General features: G+C 43.0%; 1 protein-coding gene across 2 annotated transcripts; it reads right to left on the reverse strand.

Annotated features, from left to right (window-relative positions):
* Positions 1-1,041: 1,041 nt before the first annotated feature.
* Positions 1,042-17,774, reverse strand: AKR1A1 (aldo-keto reductase family 1 member A1). Of its 2 annotated transcripts, XM_081306896.1 has the most exons (9): positions 17,602-17,764; positions 6,865-6,954; positions 4,436-4,555; positions 4,118-4,269; positions 3,116-3,311; positions 2,365-2,564; positions 2,021-2,093; positions 1,806-1,892; positions 1,042-1,201 (listed from the first exon to the last, which is right to left on the reverse strand). In XM_081306896.1, the coding sequence occupies exons 2-9, from the start codon at positions 6,946-6,948 to the stop codon at positions 1,136-1,138; spliced, it is 978 nt and encodes a 325-aa protein (XP_081163022.1). In that variant the 5' UTR covers positions 6,949-6,954; positions 17,602-17,764; the 3' UTR covers positions 1,042-1,135. The 2 variants fall into 2 exon arrangements, with proteins under 2 accessions (XP_081163022.1, XP_081163023.1); XM_081306897.1 differs by lacking the exon at positions 4,436-4,555 and having other exon boundaries at positions 17,602-17,774.
* Between the last annotated feature and the right edge of the window lie 4,717 nt (positions 17,775-22,491).

Genomic DNA, 22,491 nt, shown 5'->3' on the forward strand with positions numbered 1-22,491 from the left:
GCTGGGGCTATAGCTCAGTGGCAAATCACATGCCTGGCACATGTGAGGCACGGGGTTCAATCCTTAGCACCACATAAAATAAAATAAAGGTATGCTATCCATCTACAACTACAAAAAAAAAAAAAATTACCGTTAAAAATTTTTAAAAAAAGATAGGGACTTAGATATAGAGCAACAGTCTTTGAGATCCTGCCTCCTTCTGGTAGCCTGTGCACACAATAAGAGAAAAAGTCCCTGTCTGCAGCTTTCATAGTTTTACAAACTGGAATCCTCCAACTTTTTTTTTTTTTTTTTTTTGGTACTAGAAATCAAACCCATTGGTGCTTTATGATTGGGCCAAATCCCCAGCCCTTTTTATTTTTTATTTTGAGTTAGGGTCTCATTCAGTTTCCCAGGCTGGCCTCAAACTTGCAATCCTTCTGCCTCAGCTTCCCAAATTGTTGGAATTACAGTGTGTGCCACCACAGTTAGCTTAAACTTCTGAACATACTTTTGGGTTCTTCATATCCCTAAATCTAGGCACTGATATGGTAGGGAGGTGAGAATTCAAGACCTAGGCCCAACATTCCCTTGAAACCACAGGACAAACTCTGCCCACTTCTCAATCCTGAGGTGACAGATTCTGGGCATTTGTGGTAATTCTAGGGAAGAATGTAGTGCTAAAAACTGCCACCATGGGGCTGGAGATGTGGCTCAGCGGTAGCGCGCTCGCCTGGCATGCGTGCGGCCCGGGTTCGATCATCAGCACCACATACAAACAAAGATGTTGTGTCCGCCGATAACTTAAAAAAAATAAATATTAAAATTCTCTCTCTCTCTCTCCCTCTTTAAAAAATTACTTAAATAAATAAATAAATAAATAAATAAAAACTGCCACCAGATGGCACCACCTGTTATGTAATACAGCTGCCTGCAAATCTCTCCAATACCAAGAAAGATTCAAGGGCAGGTCACATTCAGCAGCCCTAGGTCTTGTCAACCCTGAGAGAAACAGCTTCCATCCCAGGCCTGACCACACAAGTAAGTCAAGCAAGCAGTGTGTATGGTCCAATGGTTTTATTAACTCCCTTTTTTTGTGGGGTGGCTGGCAGAACCTCAGTTGGAGAGCTGGAAGGGACGCCAGGAAACTGTGGTCTCAGTATGGGTCATTAAAGGGATACAAAGAGTGCCCAGCATCTCTTGGGACCCTCTTCCCATCCACCTGGAAAGAGAGACATACAGATGACTCCAATAGCAAGCGTTGACAATCCTAAGACCCACCTAAACTTTCCTCACCGAGTAAGAAGCCCTACACCAGATGGTAGTGCTTAGGACCCCAGCCACAGTACATAACCTCACCAAGTAAGAAGCCCTACACCAGATGGTAGTGCTTAGGACCCCAGCCACAGTATCAATAGCATTCCAGCACCAAACCCATAATAACTGACTTTGTCCCTAAAGCCTCTGCAATCTCAACTGAGATCAAGTGCCCAGAATCTATTTACTTTCCCTATGTACAACTGACTTCAATTCCACCCCAATCCCTTTAATGAAGTCCAGAATGCTTTCTAGGTTTCTCTGATGTCATTTCACTGAAATGACATAATTTGACTGGCTTGGAGAAGTTAAATAACTGACATCAGGAAGCCTGGGATTCACAGGCAGTATGCCTTATCCCTCAGCCATACTAAATTTCTGACCTCAAGTAAAAGAAGAAATCATTTCATCCAGGACAACAATCCTACTGACAATATCCTGACCCTCCTCCTAAAATTCACTCAAATCTCCCATTCCCTCTGGGACTCTGGGAGGTGATACATCCTTACCGTAATCATGGGCACAATATATCTCCAATTTTTGTTCAGTGTACCTAGCTGTGTCATCTCTTCTGGGCTAAAGGCGAAGTCAAACACCTGGAGGACAGAAAAGGCAGCCTTGTGAATGGAAGGGAAGTTCCACAACACTGCCATCTTAGCCAGGCAGAGCTAAGGCCAGAATGTGTCCTGATGAGTAAAAGAAAATAGAACCCATGACCAAGTACCTGGATGTTCTGAAGGATACGAGAAGGAGTGACACTTTTAGGGATGCAGATCACTTTCCGCTGAACCTGCCACCTAAGGTCAGGGATTTTAAAGGTAGATGAGAAAGGCAGATGAGAAACAATATTCAGAAGCATTGTTTTGTCCTCCATGGAACTTTCTCTAAGCTACTAGAGCACCTGAGCCACACTGGAATAGGGAACATGTCTCGGGGGCCTCCCTCAAGGTCACATATCAATATCACCAGCCTTTCCCACCCATTCAGATAAGGAATCCCTCAACTCTTGCCTCCCAACCTGAGGTCCCCTCCCTTCTCAGAGTCCCATTGCCTAAGTATACCCCGCACCTGAGCAAGATCTGAGCTGGAGATCGGCCATACTTCTTAGCCAGTGCCAGGACCAGTGGTTCCTCAAGCAGGACAGGCTCATCAGGATGGCGCCAAGCACGATCAGAGGAACCCAAAGGACTATAAGCAGTCACCTCCAGGCCACGTGAAAGGCAGTGGGCAATCAGTTCGTTCTGAGCCAAGTATGGATGGCATTCCACCTGAGCCAAGGAACAATCCATCACCATGGGGTGGCCACACCAGCGTGCCTGGCCCCTTCCAGACATGCAGGTCTGGACCAGCTCCCTACTACTCAGCCTACTGTTCTCACCATTTTCCACCAATGATCTCATTCTCAACTAGAGCTTTAATGCCTACCTAGCCCAGAGGACTTTTTTTTTTTTTTTTTTTTTTTTTAGAGAGAGTGAGAGAGGGGAGAGAGAGAGAGAGAGAGAGAGAGAGAGAGAGAGAGAGAGAGAGAGAGAATTTTTTAATATTTATTTTTTAGTTTTCGGCGGACACAACATCATTGTTTGTATGTGGTGCTGAGGATCGAACCCGGGCCGCATGCATGCCAGGCGAGCGCGCTACCGCTTGAGCCACATCCCCAGCCCCCCAGAGGACTTTTGAACCAACACTTCTGACCATCTGCCAGCCATCTCCATTAAGAAGACCCATCACCCCAGAACTGCAAAACAAAAGACCAATCACCTGCTCAATCAAGCTCTGCACACAGAATCTCCTGAATCACTAATCTGCTTGCAGTGCTCACCTGTAAGACAGCTGGGCGCACAGAGGCCACACTGAGTATATCATCAATCTGCCGACTGTTGAAGTTGGATAGGCCCAGAGCTCGTACCAGCCCCTTCGCCACCAGTGCCTCCATAGCCTTCCAGGTCTCCTTGTAGTGGATGGAGTCATAGCGGACAGTCCCATCAGCATTCTTGGGAAAGAGGTTGTCACCCCGTCTAAGTGAGAGACAAACCCCCAAGTGTGGGTACAAATGCCAAGCTTTTGCCCTGGCTACCCATCCAGCCCATCTACATCCCATACCCCTAGCCCAGAGAGGGCAGAGTGCCAAGAATTAGGAATAGCAAGGCTTCTTCACCCTTCCAGATCATGACCCAGGTGTTAAGTCTATATGGAAGGCCCATGCCCCTCCCTCTTATATTTTCTGTCCTCTGAGAAGTCTTCTTTAATTCCTTCCTCCTCAGAGGATTCTCTGCCCTAGCATAGGGCACAATGCTGATGGGAGACTCTTCTCACACCTACTGCTGGACTTTCTCAGTAGAAGGGTCAGCACATTTTCTGAATGAATAATGAGGCAGGAGGAACCTCTCATTTACTCCCAGAATACACACTGTGTGTTCTCCTTTTCCTGTAGCTAAACTCCCAGCTACTCTACTAGAAAAGGCTAGGATCCCACATAATGCTACACAGTTTGCCAGGCACAGTGGTGCACACCTGTAATCCCAGCAACTCAGGAAACTAAGGTAGATGGATTCCAAATTCGAGACGAGCCTCAGCATCTTAGTGAGGCCCTAAGCAACTTCAAAGACCCTGTCTCAAAATAAAAAATAAAAAGGAATTGGAGATGTGCTCAGTGGTTAAGCTCTCCTGGTACCAGAAAAGAAAAGGAAAGGGAAAAAAGCTCTTCAGCTTGCCATGCTCAGTGTTTCCAACCTGCTCTGCTACTGCGACTCACAACAGATTACTGACACTACCATAACAAACCCCCAACTTCCAGATGAAGAGTCTGATAAGGCTCACTCACTCAAAGGCATAAGGCCAGTGCATCAGGTACAGGTCCAGATACTCCAGCTGAAGGTCAGCCAGTGTCTTCCGGAGGGCAGGCTCCACATCATCAGGGTGATGCTTGGTGTTCCACAGCTTGGATGTCACAAATAGCTCCTCCCGGAGCACCGCCTGGTCCGGAGGCAGAGTCCATAGTGAAAAAAATCCTAGGCAGTTTCACCCACCCTTACCTTTAGGGAAAGAACTAGAAGGAAGCTGATGTTCTCAGGCTGGCTGCAGCTCTAACTTCAGCCTCTGAGTTCTTCCACCCCACCCTCTTGGTAGCCCTAGTCCTCACCTTGCCTGGTCCCACGTCCTCCTTCAGGGCCTCCCCAATCTCAGTCTCGTTGCCATAGATAGCAGCACAGTCAATGTGGCGGTAGCCTACACTAAGGGCATATTTAACGGCTGCTTTTACCTGCCAAGTGAAAGGAACAGAGGTTTCAGCTCTGTTGGTCTGGCCAACAAAGGGTCACTGACAGGGAGCAAGAATATACAAAGACCATTCATGAAGCAGGAATGAGAAGAAAGATGATTCTAATGTAGAGAACCAGAAGCTTATTCAGAGGTCCCAAACTCTTTGTCCTACTTCAATCCCGCCAGTCTCCGAGGTTCCTTCCCACTCAGCAAGGACCAGCCAAAAACCAAACAAGAAGTTCCTAGCATCTAACATAATGAAGACTTTAGTAGCCAGACGCAGTGACACACACCTGTAATCCCAGTGGTTTGGGAGGCTTAAACTCTAAGCAACTCAGCAAGACCCTATCTCTAAATAAAATATAAAAAAGGGCTGGGGATATGGCTCAGTGTTTAAGTGCCCCTCTGTTCAATCCCCAGTACAAAAAAAAAAAAAAAAAAACTTTAGTAAAATATTTTTTAATCAGAAGATATATAGGCAGAGGACAGATAGAGACACCATAAAGAAAAGTTCCTAATACTAAAATGCTAGTAAGAGAGAAATGATATAATAAAAAAAAAAATTCCTAGGCCAAGGTCACAGGGAGAGACCATCAGGGAATCACATAAACAGAACCACAGCCTAACTCTGGGAGCTCAGGCCAGCAAAAAAGGTGAGGAGTGGGGGTATTAAGGAAGGCAGAAAAGTAAGATAGAAGCTGGGCCCACAGCACCCTGATGGGAGAGAAAAGAAATCAGGCATCAGGTAGGAAGATGAGTCAGTCAATCTGTTAAACACCAGACTAAAAAATGTAGTATCAGGGCCAGGGTTGTGGCTCAGTGGTAGAGCACTTGCCTAACATGCGTGAGGCACTGGGTTTGATCCCTGGCACCACATAAAAATAAACAAATTAAAATAAAGGTATTGTGTCCATCTATAACTAAAAAAAAGAAAAAGAAATGTGGCAACAGATGCAGAAACAAGAATAACAGACCCTTGCCACAAAGCACTCAAAGCTCTTGCTGTGGGTTCCTGGCATGGCATTCCAGATTTCTATCTGGGTATAGCTCTTACTACTCAGATGTACTTACCTTAATCTGGACCAGATCCCTGGTGCTCCATGCTCCCACCTGGCCCTGGCTCTAGATTCCACCCTTTCCCTTAACCCAGCTCCTTATCCCTAGGCTGTGTCCAATGCTGGTCTGGAGCACAGGGACTCTGGCTTCAGGGTCCTAGGTAGGCTATGGGATAGAAAGCAAAGGAAAAAGGCAGAGGTCATTCAACCACACCACAAACACAAGCCTGTATTCCAGTCAGAAGAGGCTGTTCTTCCAAACTTAATCCCCACACCTGTCTTAACTTGCACTCAGATTTCTAAAAGATAAGGAAGGTGCCCTGGAGAAATGCCACCTCCTTGCCCCATGGGACTGAATCTCATAGAGATGTCAACCCTAAGAAAGCAGGTATCAATTTCTAGTTTCCCCTTGACTGGGAGGGTCTATAAAAGAGGTCAGTAAACTATCAATATTTTTCAAGCAGTCCTGGAGCTAGTCAAGAATGGCTATTTTTTATCTATCTATCTACCTGGCTAGCTATACCTTTTTTCTTTTTTGAGATGGGATCTTGCTGTGTTGCCCAGGTTGGCCTCAAACTCATGATCCTTCTGTCTCAGAGTCCCAAACAGCTGGCACTACAGGCATGTACCACCGTGCCTGACTAAAGCTTTTTACATTTTTAAATAGTTAGCTATTAAATGGTTATATAAGAATATAATCACCTTCATTTTGAATCTTGCTCAGCAAAATCTACAATATTAACCATTTGGTTCATTAGGAAAAAGTTTGCTGATCCTTGTTCTACACAGTTGACCCAGTAATTATTCTTTAAACCTTGACACTTGCTGTGTGTCCAACTCTGGACTGTACGCTAGGGTAGGGCCCAGCCTTTAAGGAAAAGAAGAGGAGAGGATAGGAGACATGGTAACAGCATAAGGTATTAGGAGACATATTAGAACTCATAGCACAGGGCTGGACACAGAAAGGCTACATTTCTCTCATAGCATTCAGTGCAGATGCAGTTAGATAAAAGTGTGCTTCCTATGCCCTTGGTCCTGCTGGGCCCATATAGTCTCTCCTCTGAGTCAGCTCTGAAAACCAAGGGCTCAGTGTTGTCCCTTTCCCCCTCATCTCTTCTGAATGCCCTCTAGGCTTATCTTCACCAGAAATACAGAGATAGGACTGCTAGAAAAATGAAGGAACCCTCTCCCAAATCCCACTTTTTCCCCCAGCAAAAACTCAACAATTCTCTCTCCTTTTTCTCCCATCTCTCACCTGGCCGGGATCACTCTTCCATGTGCCTAGACCAATCAGGGGCATCTTCTGCCCAGTGTGCAGGAGGACAAAGGGAGCTGCCATTGACCCCTGAAACAAAGATAGGAAGAGAATGATGAGTGAGTTAGCACTATTGCTTGGGCATCAGCCATCCACTGGTTAAGAACCCTGCAAAACATGGGTCAGGAGGTGAAGGAGGGGGAAAGGTGTGGGGAACAAACATGTGCTTGTGGCAGTGCACACAGAGGCAGTGGAGACAGTGTACAAAACTAACCAAAGTCAGTATCTCCTACGTAAACACTAACCAGATCACCACTTGGTTATCCTTCCTTGAACTAGGTATTAGGAGACATATTAGGACTATGTTGGCCATATTACAACTAACATAAAAGGTCTATGTTAAAGAGCTCCAAGCTAGGTGCGATGGTACACATCTGTAAGGCTGGAGGATCACGAGTTCAAAGCCAGTCTCAGCAATAGCAAGGCACTAAGTAGACCTTGTCTACGAGACCCTGTCTCTAAATAAAATACAAAACAGGGCCAGGGATATGGCTCAGTGGTTGAATGCCCCTGAATTCAATCAGTACCACCAGTACCAAAAAAAAAAAAAAAGAGCTCCAATATCTAGGGTCAGGGTAGAGCAATTGCCTAGTATGCACAAGACCATGGGTTCAATCCCCAGCACCACAAAAACAAAAACAGAGATCCAATTCCTAAAAAGAAGCCATGGTGGCTCTCCACAAGCACCAACCTTGACTAAATAAATCTTAAGCCAGTGTAAAACAAGCAAAAGCAGCCAGGTGTGGTTGTGCACACCTGTAATCCCAGGGATTGGAAAACTGAGGTAGAGGATCCTACAAGGAAAATATACTACTTACCACTTTTTGGATGAGAAAATAGGCTAAGAGAAGTGAGGTTATTTGCCCCAAATTAACAGAAGTAGTAGAACCAAGGATCAAAGGAAGAGCTAATGGAAACAGAAGGTAAACGAAGACCTGTAAAAATATATGCCTCACAAAAGACATGTGTATGGTGTGCTATAGAAAAGGAAATGAATTCCATACAGCAAGGACCAAAGAATACTGACACTGACTTCTAAGAATGTGATGGGGGGGCTGGGGTTATGGCTCAGCAGTAGAGCGCTTGCCTAGCACGTATGAGGCCCTGGGTCAGTCCCCAGCACTACATAAAAATAAATAAAATAAAGGTATTGTGTTCAACTAAAAAATATTTACTTAAAAAAAAGAATGTGATGGGGGCTGGGGTTGTGACTCAATGGTAAAGTGCTTGCCTAACACATGTGAGGCACTGGGTTCAATCCTCAGCACCACATAAAAGAATAAAGAAATCAAATTTTTAAAAAAAAGAATATATTTTAGGCACAGTGGCACACACCTGTAATCCCAGCATTTTAGGAGGCTGAGGCAGGAGAATCACAAATTCAAAGCCAGACTCAGCAACTTAGCAAGGCCCTGTCTCTAAATAAAATATAAAAAAGCACTGGGGGTACTGGGGTTGTGGCTCAGTGGTAGAGCGCTCGCTTAGAATGCATGAGGCACTGGGTTTGATCCTCAGCACCACATAAATGTAAAATAAAGATATTGTGCCCATACTAAAAATAAATAAATAGATAGGTAGACAGATAAAAAGCACTGGGGATGTGGCTCAGTGCTTAAGTGCCCCTGGGTTCAATCCCTGGTACCAAAAAAAAAAAAAAAAAAAAAGATATGTTGGACTTCAAGAGTAAAGAGGGAATAGTCTTTCCAAAAAGGTCAAACTGGACCAATGACTTCAATACAGCAGAAAAGAAGTGAACTGGAAATCTAAGAAAACTTCCAATTGGGGCTGGGGATGTGGCTCAAGCGGTAGCGCACTCGCCTGGCATGCATGCAGCCCGGGTTCGATCCTCAGCACCACATACAATCAAGATGTTGTGTCTGCCAAATACTAAAAAATATAAATATTAAAAAAAAAATTCTCTCTCTCTCTCACTCTCTCTTTAAAAAATAAAATAAAATAGTAGTTTAAAAAAAAAACAAAAAAACTTCCAATTGGCCAGGCACAATACTGCACACCTATAATCCCAACTACTTGGGAGGCTGAGGCAGGATGATTACAAATTGGAGGTCAGCCTGGGCATTGTAGCAAAACCCAATGATAGAGCACTTGCCAAGCACTCACAAAACCTTGGGTTCAAACCCAGCATCAAAAAAAAAAACTAACCTCACAAAACAAGTAGTTGGAGCATCCTCCTTTAGAAAGCTATGAAAATTAGCCGAATGTTCCAAGAATACTCAGTCAGCAAATATTGAAAGTTCCAGGACTTGAGACACATTTAAACAGGTCCCCTGCCTACCTTCTGTTTATGGTTTGGTGGGAGGGACACATAATATCAGTTTGACAGGTTAAGAGCTTTTTTTTTTTTTGGTAGTGGGGATTGAACCCAGAGGTACCCAACCACTGAGCCACATCCCCAGCTCTATTTTGTATTTTAATTAGAGACAGGGTCTCACTGAGTTGCTTAATGCCTAGCTTTGAACTCGTGATCCTCCTGCCTCAGCCTCCAGAGCCGCTGGGATTATAGGCATGTGCCATTGTACTGGACTGACATATTAAAAGCTTTGACCAAAATCTGCACACAGGTCACAGAAGGACTATAGGAAAGGGTAAACTCATTTAAGATGGCTTCTTGAACATGATACCTTTATCAGTTCTTTTAAAAAGCAGGGCAGGGGCTGGGGATGTGGCTCAAGCGGTAGCACGCTCGCCTGGCATGCGTGCAGCCCGGGTTCCATCCTCAGCACCACATACAAACAAAGATGTTGTGTCTGCCGAAAACTAATAATTAAAATTCTCTCTCAAAAAAAAAAAAAAAAAAAAAGCAGGGCAGCTGAGCACTATGTAATCCCAGCAACTAATTTGAGAAGCTGAGGTAAAAGGATTGCTAATTTTGAGGCCAGTTTGAGCAATTTAATAAGGTCCTGTCTGAAAAAGTAAAAAGGGCTAAGAATATGGTTTGTAGTAGCACACCCCTGGGTTCAATCCTGATATCACCAAAAAAAAAAAAAGAATAAACAGCTAGGTATGATATCTCATGCCTGTAATCCTAGAACCTCTGAAGGCTGAGACAGGAGGATCACAAATTTAAGGCCAGCCTTAGCAACTTAGTGGGGTCCACTTCGAAATTTAGCAAGACCCGAGACCCTATCTCAAAATAAAAACCTGGGGATGCAACTCAGTGGTAAAGTACCCCTGGGTTCTATTCCCAGTACAGGAAAAAAAAAAAAAAGGAGTTATTCAAGTGAAAGACAAAGGAAAGAGAATATTCACCCCAGGAATCAATTAAGTAGAAATAACCTTTCCCCTTTATCATATCAGTATCATAAATTTCACCCTCCTGGGGTTGATTTCATTACCAATAATACCTTTGTAAATATGACCTTTGTTTCCAAGTTTTTTTTTTAATATTTATTTTTTAGGTGTAGATGGACACAACATAATGCCTTTATTTTTTTATGTGGTGCTGAGGATTGAACCGGGGTCCCGCCTGTGCTAGGCGAGCGCTCTACCACTGAGCCACAATCTCAGCCCGTATTTCCAAGTTTTTAAAGACACATAGTAGAACAGGTGATAACAAGCTGTGAATAAAAATTGTCTTTCCTAATACTTTAAAAAATTTTATATACCTTTATTTATTTTTATGTGGTGCTGAGGATCAAGCCGAGTGTCTCACACATGCTAGTCAAGTGCTCTACCACTGAGCTACAACCCCAGTCCCAGTCCCCCTAATACTTTTTTTTTTAATATTTACTTTTTTCGTTTTTTTAGGTGGACACAATATCTTTATTATATTTTTATGTGGTGCTGAGGATCGAACCCAGTGCCTCACGCATGCCAGGCGAGTGCGCTACCACTTGAGCCACATCTCCAACCCCTCCCTAATACTTTTTTCCTTTTTTTTTTTTTTTTTGGTACCAGGGATTGAACACAGGGCATTTAACTACTGAGTCATATCCCCAACCCTTTTAATTTTTTATTTTGAGACAGGGTCTTGCTAAGTTGATGAGACCAGCTCTGAACTTGTGATCCTCTTTACTTAGCCCCTCCCAAGCCATTGGGATTATAGGCATGTGCCACCACGCCCAGCCTTTCCTGCTACTTCTGACCCAGGAAGAATTTTATAGACTGGCATAACCTGGAAATAGAAATCTTCCCTTTCTGCACAGCAAACCAGGCTGCTGAGGGAAATAATATTTGTAACCAGAACTTATCAGAGACACAAACTTCGCAGCAATCGAGCAAACAGCCTGGACTCCACAGGAGGAATCTGGTGCCAGACTGCCACCAGAGTCTATGTCTGGATTCCTGGGCTTGATGTTCAAACAATAACGTGTTGGCCTCTCCCAGATATCCCAGTACACAAGAGGGCTCTGAAATTATATCTAGGTAGAAGCTTGAACAAAAGCCTGGCCAATCTGGAAAAAGAAAAAGAAACCTGAACCTTCTCCCTTTCTTTTGTAAATGAAACTGAAAACCTAAAGGACTGGAGTATGTATGGCAGGGATCAAAGAAGTAGAAAGGCTTAACCATAATCTGCAAAGAACAAGAGCTCCCAAGGCGGGAATGGAGGGGCTGCAGCGAAAGACAGATCCTTTTCCATATGATAGAAAGTCACCTCAGCCAGTCTGTGACTTCCAAATCTTCTAAGGCAACTGCTTTTCAACCCAGCCTTGCAATGACAGATTCTAGACTCTGAGCTTGTCAGGAAGTAAGTAACTAGCTAGACCTCTGGCAGCACTCAGACACCCTCATATTGTCTTGAGATGTAAGACAAAATCTGGGTGTGTAGGGAGAGAAGGAAGAAGGAAGTTTCAGGACTTAGGCTTTATTATTACCAGCTCAGTGCCCTAGTTCCTTCTTTCTGAGGGTTAGTCTTCCCTTCTCAGAGGAGGGCTCTATAGTTGCTGCCGGGACACAGGGAACTTGGATACACAGGACTGGGGAAGCAATATTTATAATTTTTCTGGCTATGTAGGCCTTTCCTCCACTTTCTACAAGTGATGTCTCTCAGGGTTTTGTCCCCAATCCATTTTTCACTCTTTACTCAAGTTCATGTCTTCACTTATCACTTTATGTCCTGAATCTTCCCACCCTAGTTCTGAATATTTAGCTCCCTCTGATCTCTCCACCAGCATGTCCCATTCGTGTCCACTCATCCAAAACTATGCTCAACAAATCCAGCAGCAGAGCAACAAAGAAGCAATTTAGGTTCTAAGGCTACACAGACCTGGATTTGAAGATTAGCTCCACTATTTTCAAAAAAAAACTATATCTGAAGTACTTTGCACAGTGCCTGACCCATTCCCTTCTTTCTGTATAGTCTATTTCACCAGGGACCCTAGACCTGGATAACAAGTGTTAAAGAAAACTAAATATATTCTTAGTATTATCATGGGGACTTTAGGGCTGGGAATGTGGCTCAAGCAGTAGGGCGCTCGCCTGGCATGCGTGCGGCCCGGGTTCGATCCTCAGCACCACATACAAACAAAGATGTTGTGTCCGCTGAAAACTAAAAAATAAATATTAAAAAAATTTAAAAAAAAAATCATGGGGACTTTAAAAGTCATTTATGGCTGGGCACAGTGGCGTATGCCTATAATTCTACTGACTGGGAAAGTTGAGTCAGGAGGATCACAAGTCCAAGGCCAGCTCCAGCAACTTAGTGAGGCACTAGGCAACTTAATAAAAAGCTGTCTTAAAATAAAAAATAGCCAGGCGCAGCAGTGCACTCCTATAATCCCTGTGGCTCAGGAGGCTGAGACAAGAAGATCTCGAGTTCAAAGCCAGCCTCAACAAAAAGCAAGGCACTAGAGCTAGGTAGTGGCTCAGTAATACAGCATTTGCTTAGCAAGCATGAGGCACTGGGTTCAATTCCAAGCACCACATAAACAAACTAAATAAACAAAATGAAGGTATTGTGTCCATGTACAACTTAAAAAAAAAAAATAAGGCACTAGGCAAGTCAGTGAGACCCTCTATCTAAATAAAATACAAAATACGGCTGGGGATGTGGCTCAATGGTAGAGTGCCCAGGTTCAATCCCTGGTCCCCACAAAAAATAAAAAAATTAAAAATAAAAAGGTTTGGGGTATAACTCAGTGGTAAAGGGCCTCTGGGTTCAATCCCTAGTAACCCCCTCCAAAAACAAAAAAGTCATCTAATGCTGAGTATGGTGTTGCACACCTGTAACCCTATGGACACAGGCGGCTGAGGCAAGAGTATCTCAAGTTTGAGGCTAGCAGGGCAACTTAAGGAGACCCTGTCTCAAAATTAAAAAAATAACAAAAGGGCTAGGAATGTAGCTCAGTGGTAGAACACTTGCCTTTAATGTGAAAAGCCCTGGGTTGATCCCATGGGGTGGAGGAGGGAGGGGATGCTGGGGATATAGCTCAGTGGTAGAGGACTTCTCTAATATATTTGAAGCCCTGGGTTTGATTCCTACCACCACCAAAATAAATAAAATAAAATAAAATGAACTGGGTAAAAGGATATGTAGATCCCTGTATATTATTTTTTAATCCCCAGTCCAAAAAAGGACTGCGGATTTTATTTTTATTAAAAATTTAAAAATTGAGGGCTGGGGATGTGGCTCAAGCGGTAGCGCGCTCGCCTGGCATGTGTGCGGCCTGGGTTCGATCCTCAGCACCACATACAAAACAAAGATGTGTCCGCCGAGAACTAAAAAAAAAAAAAAAAAATTAAAATTCTCTCTCTCTCTCTCGTTAAAAAATAATAATAATAATAAAATAAAGAATGTCAGCATTGGCCTCTATATTAAAAAAAAATTAAAAATTGAGGGGTTGGGGCTGTGGCTCTGTGTTACAGCACTTGCCTAGCATCTGTGAGGCACCTCAGCACTACATAAATAAATAAAATAAAGGTATTGTGGGGCTGGGATTGTGGCTCAGCGGTAGAGCGCTTACCTAGCATGGGCAGACCGGGTTCAATACTCAGCACCACATAAAAATAAAGGCATTGTGTTGTGTCCATCTACAAAAAAAAAAAAAAAAAAAAAAAAAAAAAAAAAAAAAAAAAAAAATCCCCCCCTCTCCTTTCTCCTCAAAAAAAAAATTACTTAAAAAAAAAAGGTATTGTGTACATCTACAACTAAAAAATGTATTTAAAAATTAAAAAAAAAAATTCAGACAGGGTCTTGGTAAGTTGCTGAGGATCATGTTAAATTTCTGAGTCTAGCCTTGAACTTTTGATCCCCCTGTCTCAGCCCCCAAACCTCTGGGCACTGGATTATAGGCCTGCACCACCATGCCTGGCTCTCTGTATTATTTATTTATTTATTTATTTTTGGCAGTGCTGAGGATTAAACCCAGGGCCTTAGTGCATGCAAGGCAAGCACTCTACCAACTGAGCTATAGCCCCAGCCTTCTCTGTATTATTTCTTACAACTGCTTATAAATCTACAATTACCTTAAAGTCTGCTTAAAAATAAAAAATAAAGGGCTGGGGATGTGGCTCAAGCGGTAGCGCGCTCGCTTGGCATGCGTGCGGCCCGGGTTCGATCCTCAGCACCACATACCAACAAAGATGTTGTGTCCGCCGAGAACTAAAAAATAAATATTAAAAAAAAATTCTCTCTCTCTCTCTCTCTCTCTCTCTCTCCCTCTCTCCCTCTCTCTTTAATAAAAAAAAAAACTTAAAAAAAAAAAAGTTGGGATAGGAGTAAAGCTGAATGTTAGAGTACTTGCCTAGCAAGTGAGAGGCCCTGGGTTCATTCTCCAAATCTGCAAACAAACAAAAAAGCTATGTACAGAAAGTATTTGCAGTTCTTTTGAGGCATTTCTAAGTATTATCAGGTTATGGCTTTGATAGGTAGTTGAGGAGGGAAGCACATCTTTTCTACTTCTAAAGAAACCAGCTTGGGGCTGGGGATGTGGCTCAAGCAGTAATGTGCTCGCCTGGCACGCGCTAGGCGCCAGGTTCGATCCTCAGCACCACATAAAATAAAATAAAGATGTTGTGTCCACCCAAAACTGAAAAATAAATATTAAAAAATTCTCTCTCAGGGCTGGGGATGTGGCTCAAGCGGTAGCGCGCTCGCCTGGCATGCGTGCGGCCTGGGTTCGATCCTCAGCACCACATACAAACAAAGATGTTGTGTCCGCCAAAAACTAAAAAAAAAAATATTAAAATTCTCTCTCTCTCTCTCTCTCTTAAAAAAATGTATATTTCCTTTGTTACTAATGTGGTTAAACATTTTTAAAAAATTTCTTTCTCTCTCTCTAAAAAAATCTATAAATATAAAGAAGCCAGCTTGGAAAACTACCTTAAATATGTAAGGTTAGCCCAGATTTGTTCTGCTTGGTTGGGTTAAAAGAATCCTGTTAATACTTGTAAATATAAAAAGAGATAATAGGGCTAGGGATATAGCTCAGTTGGTAGAGTGCTTGGCTCATATGAACAAGGCCCTGGGTTCTAATCCCCAGCACCACACACACACACACACACACACACACACAAAAAGACAGATAATAAGTGTTCTAAAATATAATATTAAGGGCTGGGGATGTGGCTCAAGCGGTAGCGCGCTCGCCTGGCATGTGTGCGACCCAGGTTCGATCCTCAGCACCACATACCAACAAAGATGTTGTGTCCGCGGAGAACTAAAAAATAAATAATAAAAAATTCTCTCTCTCTCTCTCTCTCTCTCTCTCTTTAAAAAAGAATATATATAATATTAAAAAAAATAGTGTACAGAAATCTACATACCCTTTTACCTAGGTTGTTTTTTGTTTTTTATTTTTATTAGACTGCAATATACCATATGCATTTTATTTCTTTTCTTTTTTGCAGTGCTGGGGATCAAACCCAGGGCCTCAAGCATGCAGGCAAGGCCTTTGCACTGAGCTGTATCTCCAGTCCCAAAGATTTATTATTATTATTTTTTAAGATGGGAGTCTTACTATGTTGCCCAGGGCAGTCTACAACTGATGAACTTAAGTTGATCCTCCCACCCCAGCCTTCCATGTAGCTGGGCACTGCTTCGTATACGTGTTAATGTCTATAAAAAGAAAAATTTAAAAATATATACTTTTGACTGAGAATGTAGCTCAGTGGTAGAGCTGTTACCTAGAATGTACAAGGCCCTGAGTCAATTCCTAGTACCCCACCCAAATTATAATAAATATGTGTTTGTGTATACTTCCTAAATCTTTCTCTAGTCCATCCACATCTATCTCCATTCCCACTGACCTAACACTGATCACCATCATCCCTTACCTAATCCAGGTATTTCTTTGCTTCCAGCGTGGCCCCTTAACCACAACCCATTCACCAAATCCAACCAAGTGACTCCCAGACTCAAACTCTTCAGCAGTTCTCCCCTTCCCCCAGGGATAAAGTTCAGACTTCTTCAAAACCTGGGTCCCACCAGGAATGGTGGCACATGCCCTAATCCCAGCAACTCTGGAGGCTCAGGCAGGAGGATCTCAAGTCTGAGGCCAGCCCCAACAACTAAGCAATTTAGTAACTCAAAAAATTAAGGGCTGGGGGTGTGGCTCAGTGGCAAAGTACCTCTGAGTTAAATATCCAGTAACCCCCCAAAAAGGAAAGAAAGAAACCTGGCTCCCACCTTCCTAATTTCTCTACCTCTTCATTTCAGCCTCTGTAAAATCAGCATCATTAACCTGACTCCAGGCCTCTGCACATTTTCCCTTCCCAAACCTCGCCCTGGCTAACTATTGCTCATCCTTTAGCTAGCACTTTAATTTCTGGCTCCTCCCAGAAATTCACTAATCACTTGAACATATCGTTGCTTTTGTGTGTGTGCACATAGCAGCATCTTTTAGAATTTAGATTACAGAACGGTTTCCCCCCACAACCCTGAGTCTACACCTGAGTCTGTCCACCCTTACTACACAAATAGAGGCTAATGGGAGACAATGGAATTTGGTTAGGGGTGGGGCATTTAAAGAAGTCACTATCTCCCTCACCTTCTTTTCTTCTTGAGAAACCTATAAAGAATCATCTTTGGAGAATATTAAAGTATTTTACTTATTTATTTTTTTTATTTTTTGATACTGGGGATGAAAACCAGGGCCTCGCACATGCACCTTACCACTATCATGGAGGAAAAAAAAAAAAAAAACCAGGCCTGATGGCCTGATAAGAATTATCGAGACTTTTCTGCAGAGGTCCTGCAACCTTGAGTATGGGTAGTCTGAACGCAAAAGTTAATTAATAATAGGCCCATCCTGTGATGGGTCAGATCCGATTCTAACTTTAACAGGGCTCCGGAGAAACAGAACATGTTCCAGCTATCCCAGACACAAGGCGAGGGCTTAAGTAAGGGAGTTCCCCGTTCCCCTTCCCACCACTTCAAAGAAAGCATCCCCGCGTCTCCGCAGGAATGCAAGAGCACCTGAAAAAACCTTGTAGGTGAATAACAAAAAGAAGATGGCAACTAAATTTTTCATGTGCTGGACGCTTTCAAAATTTTTTCTCAATTCTCTCGATATGCTGATATGCCTACTCATTTTGCCACCGAGGAAACAGAAGTTCAGAGAAACGGGGGTTATTCCAGATCTCAGAGAATAAGAGGAACTCAAATCCGAAACTAAACCTCATGGCTCCCCACTCAATCCCGGGAGCGGGCCCGAGGTCCTGAAGGATCGAGACTACCTCCTCTGGAAGAAGGATGGGCCAACAGCAGGAGAAACTCACCTTGGCGCAAGCACACAGTGTGAACACAGCAGCGTGGCCTGAGCTCGGTGCTGCACCCTTCTAGGGACCCAAAGGCCTCGGCTTAAGTCTGGCAGTGAAAAGGAAGCTCCGCCCAGAGGGAGGGGCAGAGGCCGGGCAGCCCAGATCACACGCAAAGTGGATCCGCCCTCCACTTCCCCGGGAAGTTGCTGAGGAGGATGGAGGCCAGAGCTGGGAGGCTGTACATGTCCTGTACTGGGTGCTGGAAGTCTGACTGGCAGGAACTCGGACTCGCCCTCCACCGCGAGGGTTTGGGAAGCAACAAGCTCAGTGTTGCCTGCGCTCCGGCCACGTGGGTGGTCCTGGGGGCCGGCCGTGCCTCTGGCTGGCCCACAGTGCACCGCGGGCCTCTTCTCTTGGCGGCCCGGCCCTGGCCCCCCTCGGCAGGATTGGCCTGGCAGTATTCCCAGAGTTCAGCAAATTTGACCCTGTTATTAGTTCAGGCAAACTGAGGCCCGGAGCAGCTACACCACAAAGGTTGACCAGAATGCCACACCGCCTACTCTCTCCTGATCTCTCCTCTCTCTCCTTTTTTTTTTTTTTATAGTTGTAGGCGGATAATCATGCCTTTATTTTATTTATTTTTATATGGTGTTGAGGATAGAACACAGTGCTTCATATGTGCTAGGCAAGCTGTCTACCACTGAGCTACAGCCCCAGCCCCAATTCCTTAACTCTTTAAGCGTTAACCCTGGCACTTTATCTGCCAGGCACTGTGCTAAAGACAGGAAGTATGATTCTGCTGAATCCTCAAAACAACTTGATACAGGAATTCTTTTTTTTTTTTTTTAAGACTGTTGTCCAAGACGGCTTCACACCTAAGTTGGCTTCACACTTCTGGCTCAGTGATCCTTCTGCCCCAGCCACCCGAGTTAACTGGAACTACCGACATATGCCACAGCCCCTAGCTTATTTTTACTTTGTATAAGCCTTTTTGTATTGTAGTATAGCATATATACAGAAAAATTGCATAAATCTGAAATGCATATAGCTCTGATAGTTTGCAATGTTACTACAGTCCAGATGAAGTTACAGATGTCACCTACCAGTAGCCTGTGAGGGAAAGTGTGAATGATTCATTTCACAAATTAAACTAAGCAAGGTTAAAATTGTTTCTAACTTGCCCATATTCACAAAGCTATTAAATTACAGATTAGAGGCTTTGTTCCTTTGGTCTGAGAAGTGTCTTGTATTTAGGTTTTATTCTGTGGCAAGGGTGGGCAATAGGAAGTGTTGTCCAAGTGAAGCGTTTTTTTGTTATTCCTTGTTTCCCCCTCCCCCACCCCTTCTCCCCGGGTGCCTCTCCATTTCTCCAGACCAGTTATTCCCCAACAGTACCAGACATTCAACTTATCACAACTATCCTAATACATAAATTCCTACTTGTGGTAACAGAATTCAGGATCCCCTAAATACATCTTACCCCAGAAAACTTTCCCTCAAGAGACATATACCATGTACACTGTTTTCTGCAAATGATGGTGGATTTTTCCCCCTGCTAGTTTTTTTTAAACTTCCCACTCACCCTAGTCTAACTTCTTAAAAGTCTGAGGTGCAATACATAGTGACCTTGCTGTCTGATGAGTTGCTGAGTCAATTGCCTGTAACAGGAATTGTTACAGGCAAAGTGCAACCTATTCCTTCTCCATCAGTTTGGGTTTTTTGTTTGTTTGTTTGTTTGTTTTGATTTTTTGTTTGTTTTTTGGTTGTTTCATTTTCTTTTGTTTGTTTTTTGGACAAATTGAAGGTGTATTGTTTTTTAAAACTCATCTGCTTTCGAACACATCACTTCTTTCATAGTCATCCTCCCATTTTACAAGATCCGCCCCTCAGCCAGTGACCTGTGTTGCTCCAGTGTAAAAATCTTGAGGCTACTAAAAAAGTCATATGGGGTGCTACACACCTGTGATGTCAGCTACTCAAGAGACTGAATCAGGAGGATTGCAAGTTCAAGGCCAGCCTTGGGAGTTTAGAAAGACTCTAAGCAATTTGGCAAAACCCTGTCTCAAAATAAAAATTAAAAGGCTAGAGAGGTAGCTTAATGGTAGAGCACCCTGGATTCAATTACAGGATTGCAGACATGTACCACCAGGCCCAGCTTACTATTTATTTTGAAACAGGGTTTTGCTAAATTTCCATGGACAGTGACACTTCCCTATAATCTCAGCTACTCAGGAGGCTGAGGCAGGAGGATTTCAAGATGGAGGCCAGCCTGGGTAACTTAATGAGACCCTGTCTCAAAACAAATTTTGTTCATTTGTTCATTTATTGGTACCAGGGATTGAACGCAGGGAACTTAACCACTGAGCCACATCTCTAGCCCTTTTTTATTTTTTAATTAGAGACAGGATCTCCCTAAATTGCTAGGGCCTTGCTAAATTGCTGAGGCAGGCTTTGAACTTGCAGTCTTCCTCTATGTACCCTCCCTTCCCTTTGGTACTGCAAGTTCTCCTTTAGCCTTCCAAAAACTCACATTTTCTTTGGTTAGACATAGTAAATTTTTTGTTGCTTGAAACAAAAGAACTTTAAGAAACACAAAGGAACTGCATTCATGTAATCCCAGTAACTTGGAGCACCAGGCAGGATCACAAATCCAAGGCCAGTATCAATAATTTATCAAGACCCTTAGCAGGGCTGGGGATGTGGCTCAAGCGGTAGCGCGCTCGCCTAGCATGCGTGCTGCCCGGGTTTGATCCTCAGCACCACATACAAACAAAGATGTTGTGTCCGCCGAAAAATAAAAAATAAATATTAAAAAATTCTCTCTCTCTCTCTCTCTCTCTCTCTCTCTCTCACTCTCTCTTAAAAAAAAAAAAAAAAAAAAAAAAAAGACCCTTAGCAACTTAGTGAGAACCTGTCTCAAAATGAAAAGTAAAAAAAGACTGGGAATATGATACAGTGGTAAACCACCCCAATACCACAAAACATACCTACCCCCACACACAAAGGAATGAAAATAGTATCAGATGCTTCAGAAAATAGAGTAAGTGTAGTGGCACCCCCTCCTCCACAGAAAATCTTAACTAAGCTTCTCCAGAATTCTTCACCATAATTTATTTTAGGACTATCAATAAAAAAGTCTCTACAATAGGCTGGGGATGTGGCTCAAGCAGTAGTGCGCTCGCCTGGCATGTGCGCGGCGCTGGGTTCGATCCTCAGCACCACATACAAATAAAGATGTTGTGTCCACCAAAAACTAAACAATAAATATTAAAAAAAAATTTTTTTTAAAGTCTCTACAAGAGTTCAATATAGGTAAACTTTCTATTTTCCTGTTGCTCTATTACTTGGCCACTGGCCTGGAAGAAATCAGCACTCCAGGAGCTGGACGCCCTCTTTACTTGTTTTTCACAAACATATTTCCAGTATAGTAGTTTGTAAAAGTGTGTTTGCAAATGCAAAATGTGATTAAAAAAAAAAAAAAAGATCCTTTAAGAACACCTCTGGCCTTGAGCTGGGGCTTCATAGAGATGTCTACATTTCTTTCTTTTTCTTTTTTTTTTTTTTAAAGAGAGAGTGAGAGAGGAGAGAGAGAATTTTTTAATATTAACTTTTTAGTTCTCGGTGGACACAACATCTTTGTTGGTATGTGGTGCTGAGGATAGAACCCTGGCCGCACGCATGCCAGGCGAGCGCACTACCGCTTGAGCCACATCCCCAGCCCTGATGTCTACATTTCTAAGATAAGAGAAGTTACCAATTGGGCTCCCTGGTAACAGCTGGCAGGGGAAGGAAAACAAGGGGAGAAGAAGCTCTCCCCTTCTCAGGTGTTGTCTTTAAAGGGTTAACTTGCCCAAAACAGTGAAAGAAAAAGCTGCTTTTATGTGAACTTCTGCAGACTGTGAACTTCTGAGCCTCTCCCCTTGCATGCTGGGTATAAAGTTCTGAAACTACCTGAACTTTATATAGCTGGGGTTCAGGGGATTAATTGGTTACCTCGAAAGCTGTACCCTCTGAACCTGGCTGCTGCCAAATAAAATTGTTTCCTGCTATCTTTGGTGCCTTGCCTCATCTGTGCCCTACAATATAAGAAGAAGTAAATCATAAACAATTATTAAAAAGGAGCCTGACATACGTAGGGTAGGGCTGTGGCTCAGCAGTCATGTATTTACCTGTCATGTGTGAGGTTCAATTCTCTGCACCACATATAATAAAATAAAATAAAGGTCTATCAACAGCTTATATATATATATATACATATATATAATTTTTTTTTTTTAAAGGAGCCTGGTGCAGTGGTACATACCTATAATTCCAGTGACTCAGGAGGTTAAGGCAAGAGAATCACAAGTTCAAATCCAGCCTCAGCAACTTAGCAAGGCCCTAAACAACTCAGCAAGACTGTCTCAAAAAAAAAAAAAAATACAAAAAAGGGCTGGGGACGTGGACTCAGTGGTTAAGCATCCCCTAGGTTCAGGTTCAATTCCCAGTACCAAAAAGAAAAGAAAGAAAGAAATTGAATGAAAACATATCAAACTAAAACAGTTGCAACTGATTAGTGGAAATATAGGTATTTATGAAGTTTTTAAAATTCTATTATCTCCAAATTCACATTCAGTCCTCAGGCACTGACCAATGGAGAGCCATCACCATTACTGTCCCTTCTCCTAATTCAGTATACCATTTCAGCCTTCCCAAGTGTAGACAAGACATTTGTACCTTAAAGATATGACACAGACCTTCAATAGATGAATGGATAAAAAAAATGTGGCATATATACACAATGGAATATTACTCAGCAATAAAAGAGAATAAAATCATGGCATTTGCAGGTAAATGGATGGAGTTAAGAGAAGATAATGCTAAGTGAAGTTAGCCAATACGCAAAAACCAAATGCCGAATGTTTTCTC

This window comes from Spermophilus citellus (genome assembly GCF_964194105.1).
Source record: "Spermophilus citellus genome assembly, chromosome: 9".
Taxonomy (NCBI): domain Eukaryota; kingdom Metazoa; phylum Chordata; class Mammalia; order Rodentia; family Sciuridae; genus Spermophilus; species Spermophilus citellus.